At 42.6% G+C, this 18366-nt stretch overlaps 1 protein-coding gene across 1 annotated transcript in view; it reads right to left on the reverse strand.

Annotated features, from left to right (window-relative positions):
- Nucleotides 1-10550: 10550 nt before the first annotated feature.
- Nucleotides 10551-18366, reverse strand: part of SEL1L2 (SEL1L2 adaptor subunit of SYVN1 ubiquitin ligase) — a 43852-nt gene continuing 36036 nt past the window's right edge. Inside the window, exons 16-17 of the mRNA XM_060078471.1 lie at nucleotides 10811-10939; nucleotides 10551-10673 (exon numbers count right to left, since the gene is read on the reverse strand). Coding sequence (XP_059934454.1) covers nucleotides 10551-10673; nucleotides 10811-10939 — 252 coding nt within the window. The remainder of the gene's footprint in view (nucleotides 10674-10810; nucleotides 10940-18366) is intronic.

Raw genomic sequence — 18366 nt, forward strand, 5'->3', positions numbered from 1 at the left:
ATATTTTATTCAATGTTAACATAGTCCAGACTTTTCATCAGTGATGGGTAACTTTCACGTCTAAAATTATTGTATTTTGAAACAAGAAGCAATATATAAGCTATTTACTGTCAGACTTTTCAAATAATTAGAATAGCCTAATACTCATCTATATTTAGTAACAATTTCAGTTTCACGTTTTCTGTTTTCATAGGGATACTGTTATCTAGTAATTTGAGTGCCTTACTTGCAAAGTCAGTCCAAAAGCAAGAAGACATTTCTATGAAAAATCCAAAAATATATTAACATACATAAATTCCTGACTTGTGGGGAAAACATTACCCACGCTGACATTTTGTACCTTTTTCTCCTTCTGATCTTGTGTTTATTTCTGTGAGAGGACGTTAGCCGTGGAGATGAGGATGACAAGTTGGTAGATTCTTTCATGTTCTGGCTCACTTAGAATAAAAATGTCGTCTTTTATAACAACTATTCTAAGATACTTAAGCCAGAATTATTTGTGATACTGTCTTCTTTGCCATGTTCCTCTCTGAAGAGGAACAGAGGATTATGAACCTCTCTAGAGCTCTTAAGTAGTTTTGTACTTTGGAAGAGTGTTTACCTTTACTGAATCCTTCCTCACCTTTTTTTTTTTTTAAACCATCAGAATTATAATCTTATTTCTTTCTCACCACCATGGTCTGGGTGAGACCCCTATCATTTTATATACTACCTTAGTTAAGAGGAGAACATTTTAAAGAATTACAGAGGCAAAATTACATGTAAAGTATCTGCACAGTGATGAAAAGTGCTGTTTGCTTGATTTCCCTTTGTTGTTTGAGGTCTTTGGCAATCTTAATCTAATCCAGGTCCACTGTCCCGTTGTCATGATCAAAATGAATTAGAAGCAGTCAAGCTCAGACAGTGTAGAATAGGTGGAAGAGGTGGTGATAAGGCAGCCAGGAGGAAGCTGGGAGGCGCCCAAGAGTGAGTATGAGTGTGTTCACCAGTCAGTGCCGAGCCATTTGCCGTCCTTTTCATTTAATGGGCGTGGCCCTGCCTCCTCCTCAGCCCTAGGGGAGTTACTGTAGGATTTGCTTCTCTCTGTGTCTCTCCCACCTGCCTTCCCTCCCTCTGCCACACGAGAGCACCAAGCTCTCCCTGAGTCCAGGGCTATGCCTTACGCGGTAGATACTCAGCTCCATTTTGAATCGAATTAAATTATGTGGAAAATGTACCCTTTCATAGGCTAAGTTACAGTTAAAAACCGGAATTTTGTAGGAGAAAGAAATTACTGTTCTTGCTCTCTTCAGTTAGGACATTCATTGATATCAGAAATTGGGATACTCTTTGTGGCTTTTTTGTTTTTTGTTTTTAATACAAAGGAAAAGAATACCTAGGCAGCAGAATTTGGGGAAGGTTTTTTTAGCTTAATTTTCTTACTTGAAAGGAAAGGAAAACAAAAAATTCGTACATATTAAAGTGTAAACTGATGCCTGAGGAAAGGACGTATTCCACGGTGTCTGTGTTCCCTAAATGACCCGCGTTTACAGGTATTGATATTTGTTTTTGAAGAATGCATGCAGAATTGTTAAGTGGTTATTGCTGAGGACAGGGACTGAGGAACCAGATGTATCTGCATCTGTCCCAGTGTCTGAACGTCTGTCGGGGTGCAGGAGATGGGCAGAAACTAGGAGGGAGGCTTGTACTTTGACTTTTTAATCTTTCTGTAAAATTTGAAGTTTCTTACCAAGGATATTAACTTTCATTTATTTCATGCCAACAGAGAATATGTGGGTGGTGGGGTGGAGCTGGGGAGGAATCTACCTTGAGCAATCTCAAAAACAAGGTCCATTGGTTTAAAAAAATAAAGAGAAATTAACACAATGAATTGAGGACACTTATTGTTTAACCTGAGTGACAGTGGTAAAATTATTTATTTTAATGTGAGTGACAGTGGTAAAATTATTTTTTTTAGTTAATATCTGCTTGAAGTATCTATTAAGCTTTAATTGTTTGGAACCTTCAGGAAATTTATTTTTCTGAATAGCTGTGTTTTCCAAATGATTAGGGGCTCATCCTTTTAAGCCACAAAATTTTAAAAAATGTCTTCTCAAAAATATTTCCAAAATGTGTTACATTTTAAACAGTGTATAGAACATAACTATTTCTTTATAATTCAACAGTTATTATCACAACTTTTTTTCTTTATAGCTTTATAACTTGACAGTTACTATCACAACTTGTACTGCATTGCTTGTTCCTACACTGACTGGCCCCAAGAATGATGTGGTTTGTCTCTATTCCTGCATTTTTCTTACTTGCTGTCAATCTCAATGGCCTTACAGAAATGAACTTTCTTGAGTCAGTTCTTCTTGCCCTTTGTGATGTGTAAGATTAGAACTCAGATTGGAAGGTTTCTAGGACGGGGTTTAAGGTAGGAAAGAGGGAGGAGGTTCTGTGAGAAGAACTCTTTTGGAGTAAAATGCATGGGCTTTATTGGTTCCCTTAACAAATCCCCATCGAGACCCATGTGCCAGGCTCCCGACTCTTCTCTGCACTCTTAGTTGTCAGTCTAACATGGCTTCAGGTGGTGGGCCTGGGACATCTGTTGGCTGCTGGGAGACTTTTTGGATTATTTCCTGGTTCTTAGCGGTATTCCAGGTTGTTGGCCTAGAGAATTACAGAGGTGGCAGTATTCATGAAAACTTACATTTTTAAAACAAAGAATTTCTTCAGGATTTGTTGAGATGGAAGCTACCCATAGACACCAAGTTTGTGATATGAATGTAAAAAGTTACAGCTACAGAAAGGTGTACTTGCTGAAGTAGCTATGAAACAAGTTTTGTTTTTCAAACCCTTTTAGTACCATTTTTATCCACTAGGTGGAAACAATTACAGTATGGCCTATATTGAAGATACAGTTTTTATAACTCAGTGTATATCCCTTAAGTAAGGATGAAATAAAAGTATTTAACCATGGATTGGCATCTGTGTAGGAAAGAAAGAAACATTAAAAGACATTTGGGGAAAATAAGAATACTTGGCATAGTGATTATTTTATTCCTTCGTAAATTATTATCTTATCCTCTCTTGCCTAAGAAGAAAGTTTTGAGGTTTTTTTTTAGAGGGGGGCTCGAGGTGGGGCGGTTGTTATTGCTGCTGTTAATAATGTGAAGTTTATCTTCAGGAAACTAATAAGCGGACCTGCCCTTCCAGAAATTGGGGTACTTTAATTCTCTGCCTGGATACTTGACAGGTATTTATCTCGCTGGTTTAAAAAAACAAATTTGAAGAAAATGGAAGGTACTGTTGTTAACAAATAGGGAAATAATGCTTTGGCGTCTGTGGTGGTTTTAAAATCTATCCACAGATTCTTTGATACTCTTTTCTCCAAGAGGTGGAGCTTCATTCCCCTCCCTGTGAGTCTGGGCTGAATTCAGTGATTCGCTTCCAGCAAATAGAATATGAAAGTGGTGGTGTGTCCCTTCTGAGGAGGTCGTAAGAGGCCCGCTTCCTCCTCACTTCCTCCTCTGAGATCACAGCCTTGGGGAGAGCCAGTGCCGTTCGTGTAGGGCATCGAGCAGCGCTCGGGAGAGGACGGCGCGGACCTGCCAGCGAGGGAGCCAACCCGGGGGAGATCCTCCAACCCCAGTGTGACTTTCAGGTGACACCTTGACAGCAGTCTCATGACAGACCCTGAGCCAGAGCCACCCAGCTAAGCCACTCCACGTTCCTGGCCCACAGAAACTGAGATAATAAATGTCTGTTGTTTAAGCCACTGTGTTTGGAGTAATTTGTTAACACAGGCTTAGATAACTAATATGCTCACCTTGGGAAAAGTTAGGTGCCCAGGGTATGCCAAGTTGTTCCTTGAAGTATAGAACATATTCTGCTTACTTGAAATTGTATAAAGTCAGCATAAACTACCATATTACCTTTGTTCTCGGGAAAAACTGGGCCCGAGATACGCTTTCCTTGAGGTTTGAGTCCATGGTATCTCAAAGTAGAGCTAACCTCCCAAGGTACATTCAGTAGGCTTCAAATTTCATTTCCTAGGAATACATATTAGGATCAATTTTCTAGAAACCTGATGGGGCGAGTCCATAATGAAACCAGGGAACGTGAGAAGGAAGGCTCTGACCTTGAGAGTTCAGTGGGGTAACAGCGGCTGTGGTTTTCTCAGTCAGCCCCTCCTGTCTCAGCTGTTGAGTTGCTGACAGCTTGTTATCAGGATGGACTGTTGATGCTGCGTGCTTGTTACAGGCTCTCAGGTGAGCACAATGCTGTGGAAATGGTTAAGGGTTTTTAAAAGCCAGAGTTTATCCTGTCTTGGTCCTGCAGGCCGTGGCCAAAACCAGGCAAAGATAAACTGCCTGCGCTTTGAAGTCCGGGTGTAATCCGGCCAGTTCCCAGACTCCTTGTACAAGAGTCTCGTGCGTGTGCTCAGGACAGCCAGTGCTAGTTGTGTGTCAGAGCCAGCCCTGCAGAAGAACTGTCCGGGGCAGCTCCAGGTCACAGTGTTAGGGGCCTGGGCTGAGACTGGGAGCAGGAGACGGCGGGGAGGAGAATCCCAAGGGAGGACTTGCCAGCCCTTGCCAAAAACCCAGAAGTAGAGGGACAGGCAGGGACTGGGGGTCGGGGGGTCTGGGTTTAGTCCTGGCCCTACTGGTTCCTGACACGTGGGCCGGCACCATCTCTGTGACCTCAGGATTTTCATCTGTAAAATTGCAGGTTTGGTACTCAATCTCAAAAGAGGCCCCAGGCCTGCCTTCCAAGAAAGCTCCTGAGGGGCTTTTTCAAACGAAATGTTTTTCCACCCTCCTCCCATTGGTTGAGAGTCAAGGCCATCTGGAGCCCCTGTTACTGAGGGGAGCGTGAGACATCCTTCCTCCACGTTATGGTGGGAAATGGCTGTGAGCCATCGAGCAGGATGATTTCAGAAGCATTCAGCTCAACCCGAGGATCTGGGTCCCAAGACAGAAGTAGCCAGGATTGCCCTCCCATCCTTGCAGTTTCTCAGTCTCCATGTTGACATCTGGGGACTTCTTTTCCCTTCAGTGTTAACTTTAGATTTCATCTGAAGCCAGCTAAGCTCAACAAAAGCAGCTTCACTTACCCTGTACCAAGGTGCCGCGGGTTGGCCAAGCGCTCCTTTTAAAACAGTGTGTACTATGCCCCTGCCAGGCAGTGTGCTGAGCCTCTGATTAGCATTCTCAATTCGCATTTCATCAGCACAGCTCCCTATCGAGTAGACACTTATTCTACTGTCCCCATCTTTCAGATGAAGAAACAGGTTCACAGAGGTTGTGACTTCTCCGAGGTCACATACATGGCAGAGCCAATATGTGACTTCAGTCTTGTATGCGACAAAGCACTTAATTTTATCACGCTGCCTTCTTTTGGAGGCTAGAGCCTTCTGTGTGAGAGACCACTCTTTTTTCTCCATGTCTCCACTCCCCCCATAAACATACATCCCAACCAGCATATTGGAACCAGGCAGGTGACCCCATCCTCTAACACACACTCAGCCCTGTGCTGGGATCTGTCCCTGTGGAGCCGCCTGCCCTCCAAACTCTTCCAGGTCCCTTCCACTCTCAGCTCAGTCGGTTATCCAGCTCAACTTAATCTTGCCTTCTTGTCCCAGGCCATCCTGAACTTTTGTGAGTTCCATCTCCGTTAGCACTTTATACGATGTTTTCTGTCCACAAGTTCTGCCTTTCAGCTAAGTGTTCAACCCCTTGAGCAGTGCCACTGCTATAACCAGCGTTCTGTCAGCCACAGAGATGGCCCAGACGGACTCACTGCCAGGCAGACAACGGGGATCCCTGTGAGCACATCAAGCAGCGGGACGCTGGAAAGACAGGCAGTGGGCACCGGACACATTCAGCTTCAAATTCCAGGGATCAGCCACTTGGTTGGGATTCCAGGCTAAGCTCTTATCCCGGTGGAATCTGGGTATCATGCACAGCAGGTGGACAGGGATAGCAGGGGGCAGGTGGACTGGAAACAGGGAAGGGCTTCATCCTGGAGAATAAGATTAGAACCGTGATGTGAGGTCACAGCAAGGCCTACATCAGAGATGACTGGGCCTTATATTGTGGGATGATAGGTCTCCAATCCAGGCAAGATGTCCAGCTGTCATTAGATACCAGGGTGGCCCAGTAGCATGATCAGCATGACTTCTGAAATCAGACCTGCCTGTTGAATCCCCTTTCTACCACTAACCAGCTTACTTTGTATAAGTCACTCAACTGCTGACATGCGCCATTCCTAGATGCATTAGTACATTGCCCAGCAGAGTGTAAATGCCCTTTCCAAAGGCTTGGAAAGCCAAGCTCATAAGATAACTTACATGTCTGGTGCAGTAGTCCTCAGATTACAGAGTGCTGTTAATAGGAGCTACAAAAGAAGGCAGCGGTTAGAGGAGGGGGAAAGGAAGAGTTTCCGGAGCTAAATATGGTTGGAAAAGCTGGGTCAAACAAAATTAAATGGATATATCCTGTAAGACTTCTCAGAATCTTTAATGTGCTCATGTTGTTGTGACTCTCCCAGAGGAGTCTATATTTTATGGCATCTTCCAGACTTAATGACCCAATAAACCTTTTATCAAGGAGCACCCTGCAAGACTTTGAACATGTTTTGGGAAACATTAGCCTAGCACAATGCCTGGCATTGTGAAGGCTTGTTAAATAATTTGAATGGTTGCAGGAAAACTTAACATTCAGTTATCTTGCAAAAGTTGTTTATGAACTTTTTCAAGGCAATCCAGTGCAGTGGTTAAAAGCACGGACTCTGGACCTGGTCCTCCTGGCTGTGTGGCCTTGGACAAGTTACTTGACCCCAGCTTCCTCTTCTGAAAAAGAGGGAAGGTGATACAGTATCCTCCTGGGAAGGTAGTTGTAAAGCTCTAATGAGTTAATAATACATTCGGTTAGAACAGTGCCTGGCACATTATAAGCATGATATGTTAGCTATTATTTTCCTAGATAGAATGAATTTTAGAGAAGCTTTCAGAACAAATTATTGACTGCCATTGTGATGCTAGCTTACCATTTGTCCTACGTAAAATCCCTCTTGCTCACACAAGAAGATTGACTAATAAACAGATGCCACTTAAAATCACTATCCCATTTTAAAAAAGAATAAGTCATAGGACCTCAGACAGCTGTTTTGCCTCTATGGCAAAATCCAAATCTCAAATATAAGAGATTTGCTCTAATATTCTATTAGGTGAAGATTGAATACTCTTTTTTTTTTTTCCAGAGGCACTTTATCTTTACCTAGAAATTATTTTCTGATTAATAAAACACAAATTAAGATAACTCATTTCATACAAGCACACACCACAAAAAATGTTTCCATATCAAAACACAGGTACCAATGCTGGATGAAATTAATTAGGTGGCAGGATAAAAAGGAACAAAAGCTAAGAACTGGAATAATCTCACAGCCTAAAAAGTAATTCTATTCTTGTCACACATGGAAAGATTTTAAGGCGCTTTTCCGTTATAGATCTTAATGTTATACCTGAGAGGCTGGATTGGAATTTTAATACTTTTGAGGTGTAAGACATCAGAGAAATCGTTCTTATTTTGCAGTTGAGGAATCTGAGTCCCACAGAGAGACTGATATGCCTGAGGTCATTAGCTGGTTCTGGAGGACAGGCCTGGAACATAGATGTTCCAGAGTCTTGTCCAGCGCCCTGCAGCAGGCCTGATGTCACTCATGCAACCCCATCAGAGCTAAGGCCCAGCCACTGCACCCACCCTGCAGGAGGTACATTTGTGAACGTCCCTGGCACAGCTCTCCATCCAAGGGTCTTCGGTACTGAGTCTTTTGCAAAACCCAGAGTCACCCCCTTACACCGAATTTGTTTAGAGCGCATTTCAGTGTTGCGGGTTACAGTAAACCTCGACCTGGGCTCTGTTGCCTGGCTCCCACCCCCAGAGATTCTGGTTTAATTTGGCATCGGGAGTTTTAAAAGGTATAGAGCCTGCTCCAGAGCATCAGTTTTTCTGAGGAGAGAAAACTGTGTGAATCACAGATAAACTCCATTTTAACCTCCCTTGCGTTGTAGTCAGGAACTCTGAAGGACCAGCTGCTGTGCTAGTTATAAAAACATGAGTCATTGTGCACTTCGTGACGAGCTTGTGTTGAGAAGAGGGTGGGTTGGACCAGGTTGGGTGTGAGGAAGGTGGGTGTGGGCAAGTTGGTCATCCAGTGCTAATTGAGCACCTACTATATCTGAGGCCCTGGATACCTAGAGATGAGAAGGCCTAGCCACCACTCCAAAAGGTCTCGCAGCTGGGCTGGCTGGAGACCACGGGGAAGCTGACACGGTGTATTTTCTTGCAACCAAAAGTACTCTGATTGAGACACTTAAGTGAAGGCGCTGTGCAAAATAGTGCACGGTGACCAGTGGTCGGTCACCGCAAAGCCGCCTAGGTGCGGGCAGGTGCACAGTCCATGCGCTGCGGTGGTGGGAGCTGCTACTGCAGAGGCTCTGGAGCAGAGGCCCAGAAACAGACGTTTGGATGATTCAAACACCCTAAACCAACCACTCGCGCTCTCAAAGCCTGTGGCTCACATTTACTTGGAACAACGAGCTGAAACAGGAAATTGATGAGCTCACGCTGCCCTTGCTCCTGTATTTCAGGCAGTGTCTACTCTACACAGCAAGCTGCAGAGTCTCTCTTTCCACCCCGCCTGCAGCTATTTTCACAAGCTTTACCTCCTAGGAGCTCATCTTTCACCCAGTCTTGGAACCGGGGCTCACCTTCCATGCTCCCCTCTTTGCACTTATCCCGTCTCTGATGGGCTCACATTCCAGACACATGAGAGAGAGAACTGCACGGCCCTCCTGTCCGTTAGGCTCTGAACTGAGGTTTGGATGCCTGCTCCTTCCTTTCACATTTGTGAATGGGGCTTTTATCATTCCTTTGGGACTGGAACTCTCTAGTAAGTTAGGGATTGTGTCAGGAAATTGTAAACACTCAGACCTCAGACAAGCCTGGATAGGCAACGGCCAGGTAAATGACTGTGGCTAGTATGTGTGTGTACAATGTTTACAAAGCACTTGTGAAGTCAGGCTAATTGAAATTGTAAAAATCTCCAGTCAGGTAGGAATTAATCCTGTGTTATGGAGGAAAAACAGGTTTGGATAAGTTATGCCCGAAGTCGTAGAGCTACTAAGGGACCTCAAACCCAGGCTTGGTTCCAAATCCATTTCCCTCTCCTTTCTGATCATGGTTGACATTTTTTCTTTTTTTTTTTTGGCTGTGCTGCGAGGCTTATGGGATTTTAGTTCCCCCGACCAGGGATGGAACCTGGGCCCTCAGCAGTGAGAGCTCAGAGTCCTAACCACTGGACTGCCAGGGAATTCCCATGATCGACATTATTAATTAACTCTTTTCCTGTCCCTAGTTTGGGTTTTCAAGTAGGCAAGCACAATCTTTTCCTACATAAACACCCAGCATTTTGGCTGGAGAACTAACTGCAGGGCACTGAAACCACATTGAGTGTTATCAGCTCAGCTGTCCACACGTTCCAACAAACTTGCCATGAGCTTCTAGAGAATATTACAAGTTACCATTTATGGAGTTTATTCCAGATGCCGGACCCTGTGATAATTCCTTTACATACATTATCCCATTCACTCTCATACCAGCTCTCTAAGATCTTGAAGATCTTCCCACTTTGCAGATCAGGAAACTGAGGCTCAGTGAGGGTGAGATCCAAGACTGGCCCTTCACATAAGTCATGGCCTCCTGCACTCTTCTCTCCCTGCACTGTCCCCAGCACTGGGCTGCAGCCCTGCTTCACCTGTCCGAGGAGACAAAGAACTGGGCCCTTTAGCCTCTGTCCTAGGAGACTGATAACTTCTTCCTTTATGGATACTCCAAAGGGGATTCCACAGGGGTCCAGTGAGGAATGGAAGAGAGGGGTGCAAGCTGGAGAGACCCCAAATGGTGCCGTTCACTGCACAGCTGCTAAGGGAGCTTTGATAGAAGGCCCCCGGCTGAGGAGGCTGAATCAGTCCCCCTGGCACAGCAATGCCATGAGGAATTTTGGCTCATTGGAGATAGAATGTGGTTCACCAGATCATTCCCATAAGACAAAGCATCTGTTTGTAATTTTTGCCTTTATCACATTCTGAGGGATCTGTGTTCTTGCCCTCCCCAAACTCCCCCCTCCCGACTTCAGTATGTCTGTAGGAGCCAAGAAACCCATTTGTCCTCTCTAAAGGGGACTGGCTGTCACAACCACATGAAAATGGGTGATCTTTATCCCTAACTCAGGACTAGATCCCCATGATGAGAAGTTTGTAAGGAAATCTTAGGTGATCAGTCTCCAGCAATCCCCTCTTCCCCAAGTGGTCACCTCAACAAAGCAGGAGATCTGAAATGGTTTCTCAGAGGATGAGTCCCAACCTTTGTCCATTTTCCATCACAGGCCTATATGGGAAATCAGCAGCAGACTCCTGAGTCTGACGGGGAAATTTTTTATTTAGTGAAGATGACTTGAAGTGAACTGGTACCTGTGAGCAGGTTTTTTCTGTGGTCCAGATCCTACAGGTAGCGATTTCTAAGCAAGAAGATCAGCACGGCAACAATTAGGCCAATCACAAATAAATCCCAGTATGGTCCAAGGGTATTGTCCAATTTCATCCATTTCCATCTCATGGTAAACTGCTGGCAAGAGACATTCTGTCAAAAATAAATCCAAGCCTCCCACTTCATTTAGAACCATCATCTGCCTCCATCCCATCTCCCAAGAGTTGCTCACTGGAGTTTTCAGAGATTTTGGGACCCATCTGAGACAAACTTACATTAAAAAACAGGATATCTCGAAACAAATGCACAGTTTCCAGTTTCATGAGGGCAAAGAACACAGGTATGTGAGCGTCCGGACTTGTTTCAGCAGCCATATCATATAATCTCCTGGCCAAGCGAACGTCCTGGAAAGAGAAGAACGGCCCATACTCATTAGGTACAGATTCTTTGGGAGAAATTAAATGGAATCCATATGAAATACAGTAACTTATCTTTGGTAGGCTGAACGTTCTTCCCCCATGGCCCGCACAAGATGCTCATGCCCTAATCCTTGGAAACTGTTAATATGTTATGTTACAATAGCAAAGCGAACTTTGCAAATGTGATTAAGGTTACAGACCTTAAGATAGGAAGATTGTCCTGGATGACCTGGTGGACTCAGTGTAATCACATGAGCCGTTAAACACTGAGTTTTCTCAGAGAGCAGAAGAGAAAGGCAGAGAGAAGTGGCAGAGGAGAAGTCAGATATTCTAGCCATGGGAGGACTCAACTTGCCCTTGTGGAGGGGCCACGTGGACAGGAGAAGGAATGTGGACAGCCAGCAAGGAAATGGGGCCCTCAGTCCTACAAGCACAAGAAACTGAATTTGGCCAACAACCTGAATAAGCTTGGAAGCAGATTTTTCCCCAGAGCCCTCAGTAAGGAACACAGCCTTTATTTCAGCCTGTGAGACCCTACAGAGAGGACCCGGTCAAGCTCACCTAGATTTCTCACCTACAGAAACCGTGAGATAAATGTGTGTGGTTTTAAGGCACTGAATTTGTGGTCATTTGTTACAGCAGCCATAGAGAACCAACACAGACCCCAAAAAGCTTTCTTGGATATCTCTGGACCAGACCTTAAGTATAATTCCAATTAAAAGGGCAGGAGAACAGACACCAACAGTAAGTACATCTCCCCAAACAAATGGCAATACAGATGGTGGCAAGCATTTAAAATCCCTGCTTTTCTTCCTAGTACTTATCATACCTGAAGTTATGGGATTTGTTTATTCATTGTCTGTCTCCAGGTCCCTGAAGACAAGGGCTTGCACTGCCTGTTCACCCCTGAATTCGCAGTGCTTAATGAAGTGCCAAGCACATGGCAAGTCTTTGATAATACTTATCAAATGAGTGAATAAATGAGGAATGAGCGAATAAACTATTTTGGTTCTCAGGCTAGAAGTTGATTCCATAAATGACGTAGTATATTTTTAGGAACTTGTTTTTCCCCATTAAATTATGCCATGGTAGATCAAAAATCTTTCATTTTCACCTACTTACGGCTTGTTTTTGTTTGCTTTACATTTGCTTTGTTTTCCCAAACCGAGAAACGAAAAGGCTAAGTAGAATTGCATTTAAAGGTTGAAGCGCCCTCGGCCAGTGCCAGAATTATACTTTGCTTGGGTGCCTGTGGATTATTTTCAAAAGAAGGGGAAGAAGAGGGATTTTTCACAAATTGTGCTCATCCAGTATCTCTCTGTCTCTCCTCTCCATCTCCCAGACCCCCGTTACACAGGGTTCAAGAGTTGTGAATCCTTGAGGCCTCTGCTAAACCCATTTCTTGGGTGGTGTCCTCTCAGCTATGTTTTGCTTGTCATTTCTTAAATTTTTCCAAAGCTTCGTGGACTGGTAAATTTATTTGTTTGAGAAAGAGGAATAATGCTTGCTTAAAATAATTAAAATTCAGGAGACTGTTCCAAACAAATCTTCCTGGCAACAGAGAAAATGGATGTTATAAAAACTTTAAATTGTGTCTCTAATTCCAACAAATTCAGAGGGTGTTCACTTGAAAGCACCCTACAGATCACAACAGCGGTGTTACCTCCACACGTGACAGGCATGTTAACTTGGAGGGGACGTTCAAGGAGAGGCAACCTTTGTCAATATCTCATTCCTTCATTCTTATTTGAGGCAGGCAAGAGTTATTAATTTATTTCTTGAGGCACAAGCATCACAATTCAGTTGCTTAGCTTATAATAAAAAAGAGCAGAGAAGTACCATTTAAAGTGGGATGAGCTGGCTCCCGGCCAAGGTGGCCTCACGATTCGCAATGGGGGTGGGGTGCGATAGGAAAGTCTTTCTTTAAAATTCGCAGAGAAAGAAAATCCTGAACCATTCTGCCTAATTAGGGCAACCCATATAAAAGAAATTTTATTACTAGACTCTAGAAAAGACTGCTTGTTCTTTGATCCTATTTAGTAAAAAAAAATCCAAACCATTCACACAAAGAAAATTCCCTGTGATAAATTGTGCTTTGATGATGGCTAGGGTCCATTATTTAAGTCCATTGCACATCCAGTCCACTTACTTTAACTTTTCTGTGGTACGTTTGAGTTTATTTTGCTTTAAATTCAGTGATTTAGGAGATTATATAAACCGATCTACAGACTTCTTAAGTGTTTCTAACTCTAATGTCAGGTGTGCCAAAGTACTGCCCTATGCTCACATGTTCAAAAGCTGCTTATAACTCAAAGATACAGAATTCTTCAGCAATAAAGGATCTGGTTTATGAAGATTGTTCAATTACGTGACTCAGGAGTTTTCCAGCCCCGAATCTTTTGGTGTCATCAAAAATGTCTTATACTGGGACAGAGGTAGTTTTTTGAATAATTCATTCTTGTTTTCTTATTATAAATATGTTAATTAGAGGAAACTTTGAAAATACAGAGGTGAACAAATAAGGAAAAAACACCCACAATCTCACTGTACGGAGGTAACTACTGATATTTCATACACATCCTTCCAGCATTCCAGTGTTTTTGTATATATTCATATATATATACTTTTCTTTTTTTTTTTCTTTTTTTTTTTTTTTTTGCGGTACGCGGACCTCTTGCTGTTGTGGCCTCTCCCGTTGAGGAGCACAGGCTCCGGATGCGCAGGCTCAGTAGTTGTGGCTCACGGGCCTAGTTGCTCCGCGGCATGTGGGATCTTCCCAGACCAGGGCTCGAACCCATGTCCCCTGCATTAGCAGGCAGATTCTCAACCACTGCGCCACCAGGGAAGCCCTATATATATACTTTTAAGTTAGGAAGTTTTCATTCTGTATGATACTTTGTCTTCTGTTTTCTTAACTTAACGATATATTTCAAAAAATATACCATGTCCTAAGATATTCCTTTAGTCTATAATATTTTTATTTTTAATGGTTGTACAGTATTTCATAATAATGGCTAATACTTATTAACTATTTACTGTGTGACATTCACCACTGTCGTTTATTTAAACCCTGTTACAATTCTATAGGGCAGATGATATTATTAACTTCATTTTAAAGATGAAGAACCTGAGGCGCTGAGAGGTTAAGTCACTTATCTAAGTTCATATGACTTGTAAGTGGCAGAGCTGAGATTCAAATCCAGAGAGTCTGCTTCTGGCCTGCTCACTTAGTCACTAGGACATAAAATACATAATGGAGTAGTATACCACCACACAATAGTTTATATAACATGTTCTCTATTTTGGAGTATTTTGGTTGTTTGTAGGGTTTTTTTCTAATAAATAAAGGTATACACACACAAAATTTTTTGTACATTTCTGATTATTTCATTAGATAATAGACATGTATTTCAAGAAAAGTTATGACCATTTCTAAGAGATGTATATTTTGTCCTGTCATATTTCCGAGGGGGCCATTTTAATGTCAAACTTTAGTTTGGCCTTTCCAGAAAATAATTCTATTCTGGTGTTTAAAGCTTCAGCTCTAACACTCCATAGGAGGTCAGACTAGACAAATGAAAAAAATAAAAATGTTTCGTGCCATAATTACTTTTATTTTTGACAGATCTATTTATAATTTATTCAGTAGATGTGGTTTTGTTTTCCCTGCAGGATCCAAAAAATGTGTTATTTAGTAGGTCTACCTATATATACTAAAACTCATTTCCAAGGATAATTTCCTCTCACCTTTTTTCTTAATTTAGATAGACTTTCTAGTCAGTATCTTAAAACATACCTGCTTTCTTCCATTTTAAAAACAAAACAAAGAAAAAAATGAAAAAATAAAAAGAGCATCATGTGTCTTATACTCTATGTTACAAAAACATTTTAGAACAGAATCTGACAGTACTGATTCCTCTGCCTGAATGGTTTCCTCTTTAACAAGTTTATAGTATTTCACTTGTGTGTGCATGCATGCACGCCATTGTGGGCTTTCACTTTAGCTATGGACGTGTCTCTTCCACAGTAGACTATGAACGCTTTGAAGGGTGTCTTGTTCTCATATCCTTCTTGACACAATGCTTCTTGACACAAAACAAGGACTTGATAAATATTTGAGTAAATAAATGAATGAAGAAAAGCAAGGCACGTTACCATGGTAGTTTAGAAGCAGATGTCTTTTAAATCTAGGGCTTCACTGAAGGGTTCATAGAGGTGATGATATTGGAGCTATTATTTGAAAAATGGATTGGTCTTCAATGGGCAAAAATGTGGGAGAAAATCATTCCAGCAAATGGGGCGATGTGACCTAAGGTCAGGAGGGTGCAGTTCAAGGTCTTGCGGGGAAAGGAAAAGCAGCCTAGAAGGTACATAGGGAAACAGTGGCATATCAAGCCATTATTGTCAAGGTGGATTAGGTCAGGGAGGGTTTGAATGCCAGGGTAAGAAGTCTGGACTTCATTAAGCAATAGAAAGTCAGTAAGATTCTTTTATTTTTGTGTTTGTTGGCTTGTATTTGTGTGCGTGTGTGTGTGCAACTTTTGGGAGGAGTGTGGTGGAGGGGTAGCAGTACTAGAGTTATACTTTATCAAGAATAACCCAGTGGGGCTTTGTTAGCTGTATTATGTGTTAACTAAAGTAATGCTAACATCTGCAACCAATAAAACCCCAAATTTCAATGGTTTAACACATTCAACAGTTGAGTGTGGATGTTTCTGGTTGGTGGTAAATCTTTGGTGGACAGAGCTTTCTCTGGCCACACAGTTCAAGGAAGAACCCTAGAATGGGAGACTCCTGAGAATCCTTTACAAGTAGAAATTCTGGCCTGAACCGGGATAAAGACAGAAGGAATGGGCAGGAGAGGATGGGCAACAGGTTTTTTCATGGTTATTAAATTTTTGAAGGACTTCTGAATCAAGTATAAATTGAGAAGGAGTTTCATAACAAATTGTGAGCCGAGTGCTTCTATTTCTAAATTAGTTCAGGTCATCTCTCAGCTTCTCCCTAGGTATTATTTTGTGTTCCCAAAACAATGGTGCAGTCCGTCCTGGTCCACAGTTAAGTCAAGTGAGCTTAACTCAAGGGCGGAAATTGGGGAATGAGATGTTTCTCAGTGAAGCTATTAGGATAATTCACCTACATCACCCTAGTCCCAAATCCTTTCCTAAAGACGGATGAGAAAAATAATGACCCATATTTTTACACTGATTTGCCAAGAGTCTATTTATACCTTACTTCTTTTTTCCAGGGGGCTTACATTCAGAGTTTACCAAAACTTTTTTTGATTCTCAGAGAAATCCTGGTAATGATGTTAGACTCATCTTTCCCACTGGTTTGTATGAGGTTTAACTAATAAAGAGGATTGTGAAGAGCCTTGCTGAAGACATGCGTAATTACTCGATGTCTTGGGTGCTATGAAAGCCTGTTCTCCTAACTGCTTTGCTTTCATTAACCATAAGTGGAACAAGCTTTGGACTTTTAATTATCAGCATATTCATTTTAAGAATTAGAAGAGGTGATATCTCCTCATTAATTTGACTACGAGATAGCAAGATTAATAAACTTGGCCCCTGGGTACTTGGCAATTATTTTACTAATTGCTAAACAAAAGAAATTAATAAAGACAAAGAGCAACGGCCCCTCATTAACTAAATCTAAAATTCCCATGTCCAGGTCTGAGGTTAAGCACAGCCTCTTTTTTTTTCTATATGTAGAGACTTTCTGTAGGAAAAAATTTATCTGTGACGGAGAGACTGATCAAAATGAACTACCCACGATTTAACAAGAACCCTGACCGAAAAGAACAAAAATGTGGCTAGAGAGAAACTTCAAAGGTTTTCTACATGTATGAAATATATGTCTCGACAACTGCTTTTTGACATTGTGAAGAAAGTGCCTAGGAGAGAGCCAGCAGTGACTCGAAGGAGGAAAACTGAACCCCCAACACAGCGGGCTGTGTAGTCGGCCCTGTGTCCTGAGAGGACAGCTCTCCCCGCCCCAGGGAGTCCCTGCTAAATGGCCTCACTGTGAGGACAATGGGGCTGTTAAGTCCTTCTCAATTCATATGGGGGCAGGAGAGCTAATCTGAATTTAACCCATGGGGTGGGGTCACTTTTATCCTATACAGACAATGCTCCTCTCACCAATATTGTTATGTTTTACATGGGGAATGATGAACAAAAGCTTTAATCCTCTTGAAGCCTTACTTAGCAATCACTCACATTCTCTTCTGATCTAAAAAAGTCATTCCACACACTGTTTCACTACAAAGCCCTTTCACAAAGGCTTATTCGTTTTATCCTCAGAGCCTGGGGCAGGGCTTGTATCACTGTTCCGTTTTACAGATGTGGATGACAGTTGGAGGGGAAGGGAGTGTGGCTTAATAACATCCAAAGGATCATCCAATCTAGCTATTCGATCCAGTCCTGCCCGCCCCAATGTTATAAAACAGCAAGCTTGCACCTGCTAGGAATGGGGAAAACAGACTGCATGTGGATTTGACATTCTTTCTACTGCTTAGGGTTCTGGGGATGATGAAAAGTGATCAGGCAAGAGGCAGGCACAGGAGAGCACCCGAAGGCAGGGGTCTCTACCGCTGGATTGTCGGCACCTGAATGAGAAGTTCTTGCAGCCGTGTGCACATGAGCAGTTGTCAGCTAGGAAATTCCCTACCAATAATTCCCAGTTACTATCACAACTGGAAGGAAAAAGAAAGCATAGAAAATTCAGTAGTGCCGGGCCCACTCCTTCCACCAGTAATGTGGGGTCAGCCAGATCTGGGTTCGAATGATGGCTCCACCACCGATGAGCCCTGCAAACTCGGCCCTATGACTTAACCTGCACTGTGATTTCCTGATGCAAACAATGAGGACAATGATAGGATGCGTCTCATTGAGTGGTTATGTGACTTAAAGGACATGGTATACATAACACACCAACACCCGGCTATCGTAATCACCTTTCTCACCCTGTCAGACCCTAATGCCATCTTCTGCCTTAATTACACTGACTGTCTGAAGGATCTACCCGTTATCACCTTGTAGTGTTAGCCCTCTTAATGAATACGCCTCATCTCCTCAAGTCAGGTGTAGTCTTTGAAGGATGGAGATCTATTTTCTTGGGCCTCTCTAGAGCACTTGGCATTGTGTCATGTACACAGTGGGTGTTTCAAAAGACGTTTCTGGATTAATGCCACCTCTGTATCCAGCTCTGATCTCATTCTCACTTTCTCCTTATTACCGAGAGCTTGTGAGTCAATGGAAATTTTAATGGAAAAAGGCCTGTGGGTGGAAGGCAGTGGGGGCAGGGCCTACTAGTGTTGCTGGAAAAAGCGTGAATTTACTATGAATCAAACTGGCCAAGACTATATTTACTCTCCTCGTTAGTTCCATCCTTGGGCGTCATGGAGAAAA

This window comes from Mesoplodon densirostris, chromosome 16, assembly GCF_025265405.1.
Source record: "Mesoplodon densirostris isolate mMesDen1 chromosome 16, mMesDen1 primary haplotype, whole genome shotgun sequence".
NCBI lineage: Eukaryota > Metazoa > Chordata > Mammalia > Artiodactyla > Ziphiidae > Mesoplodon > Mesoplodon densirostris.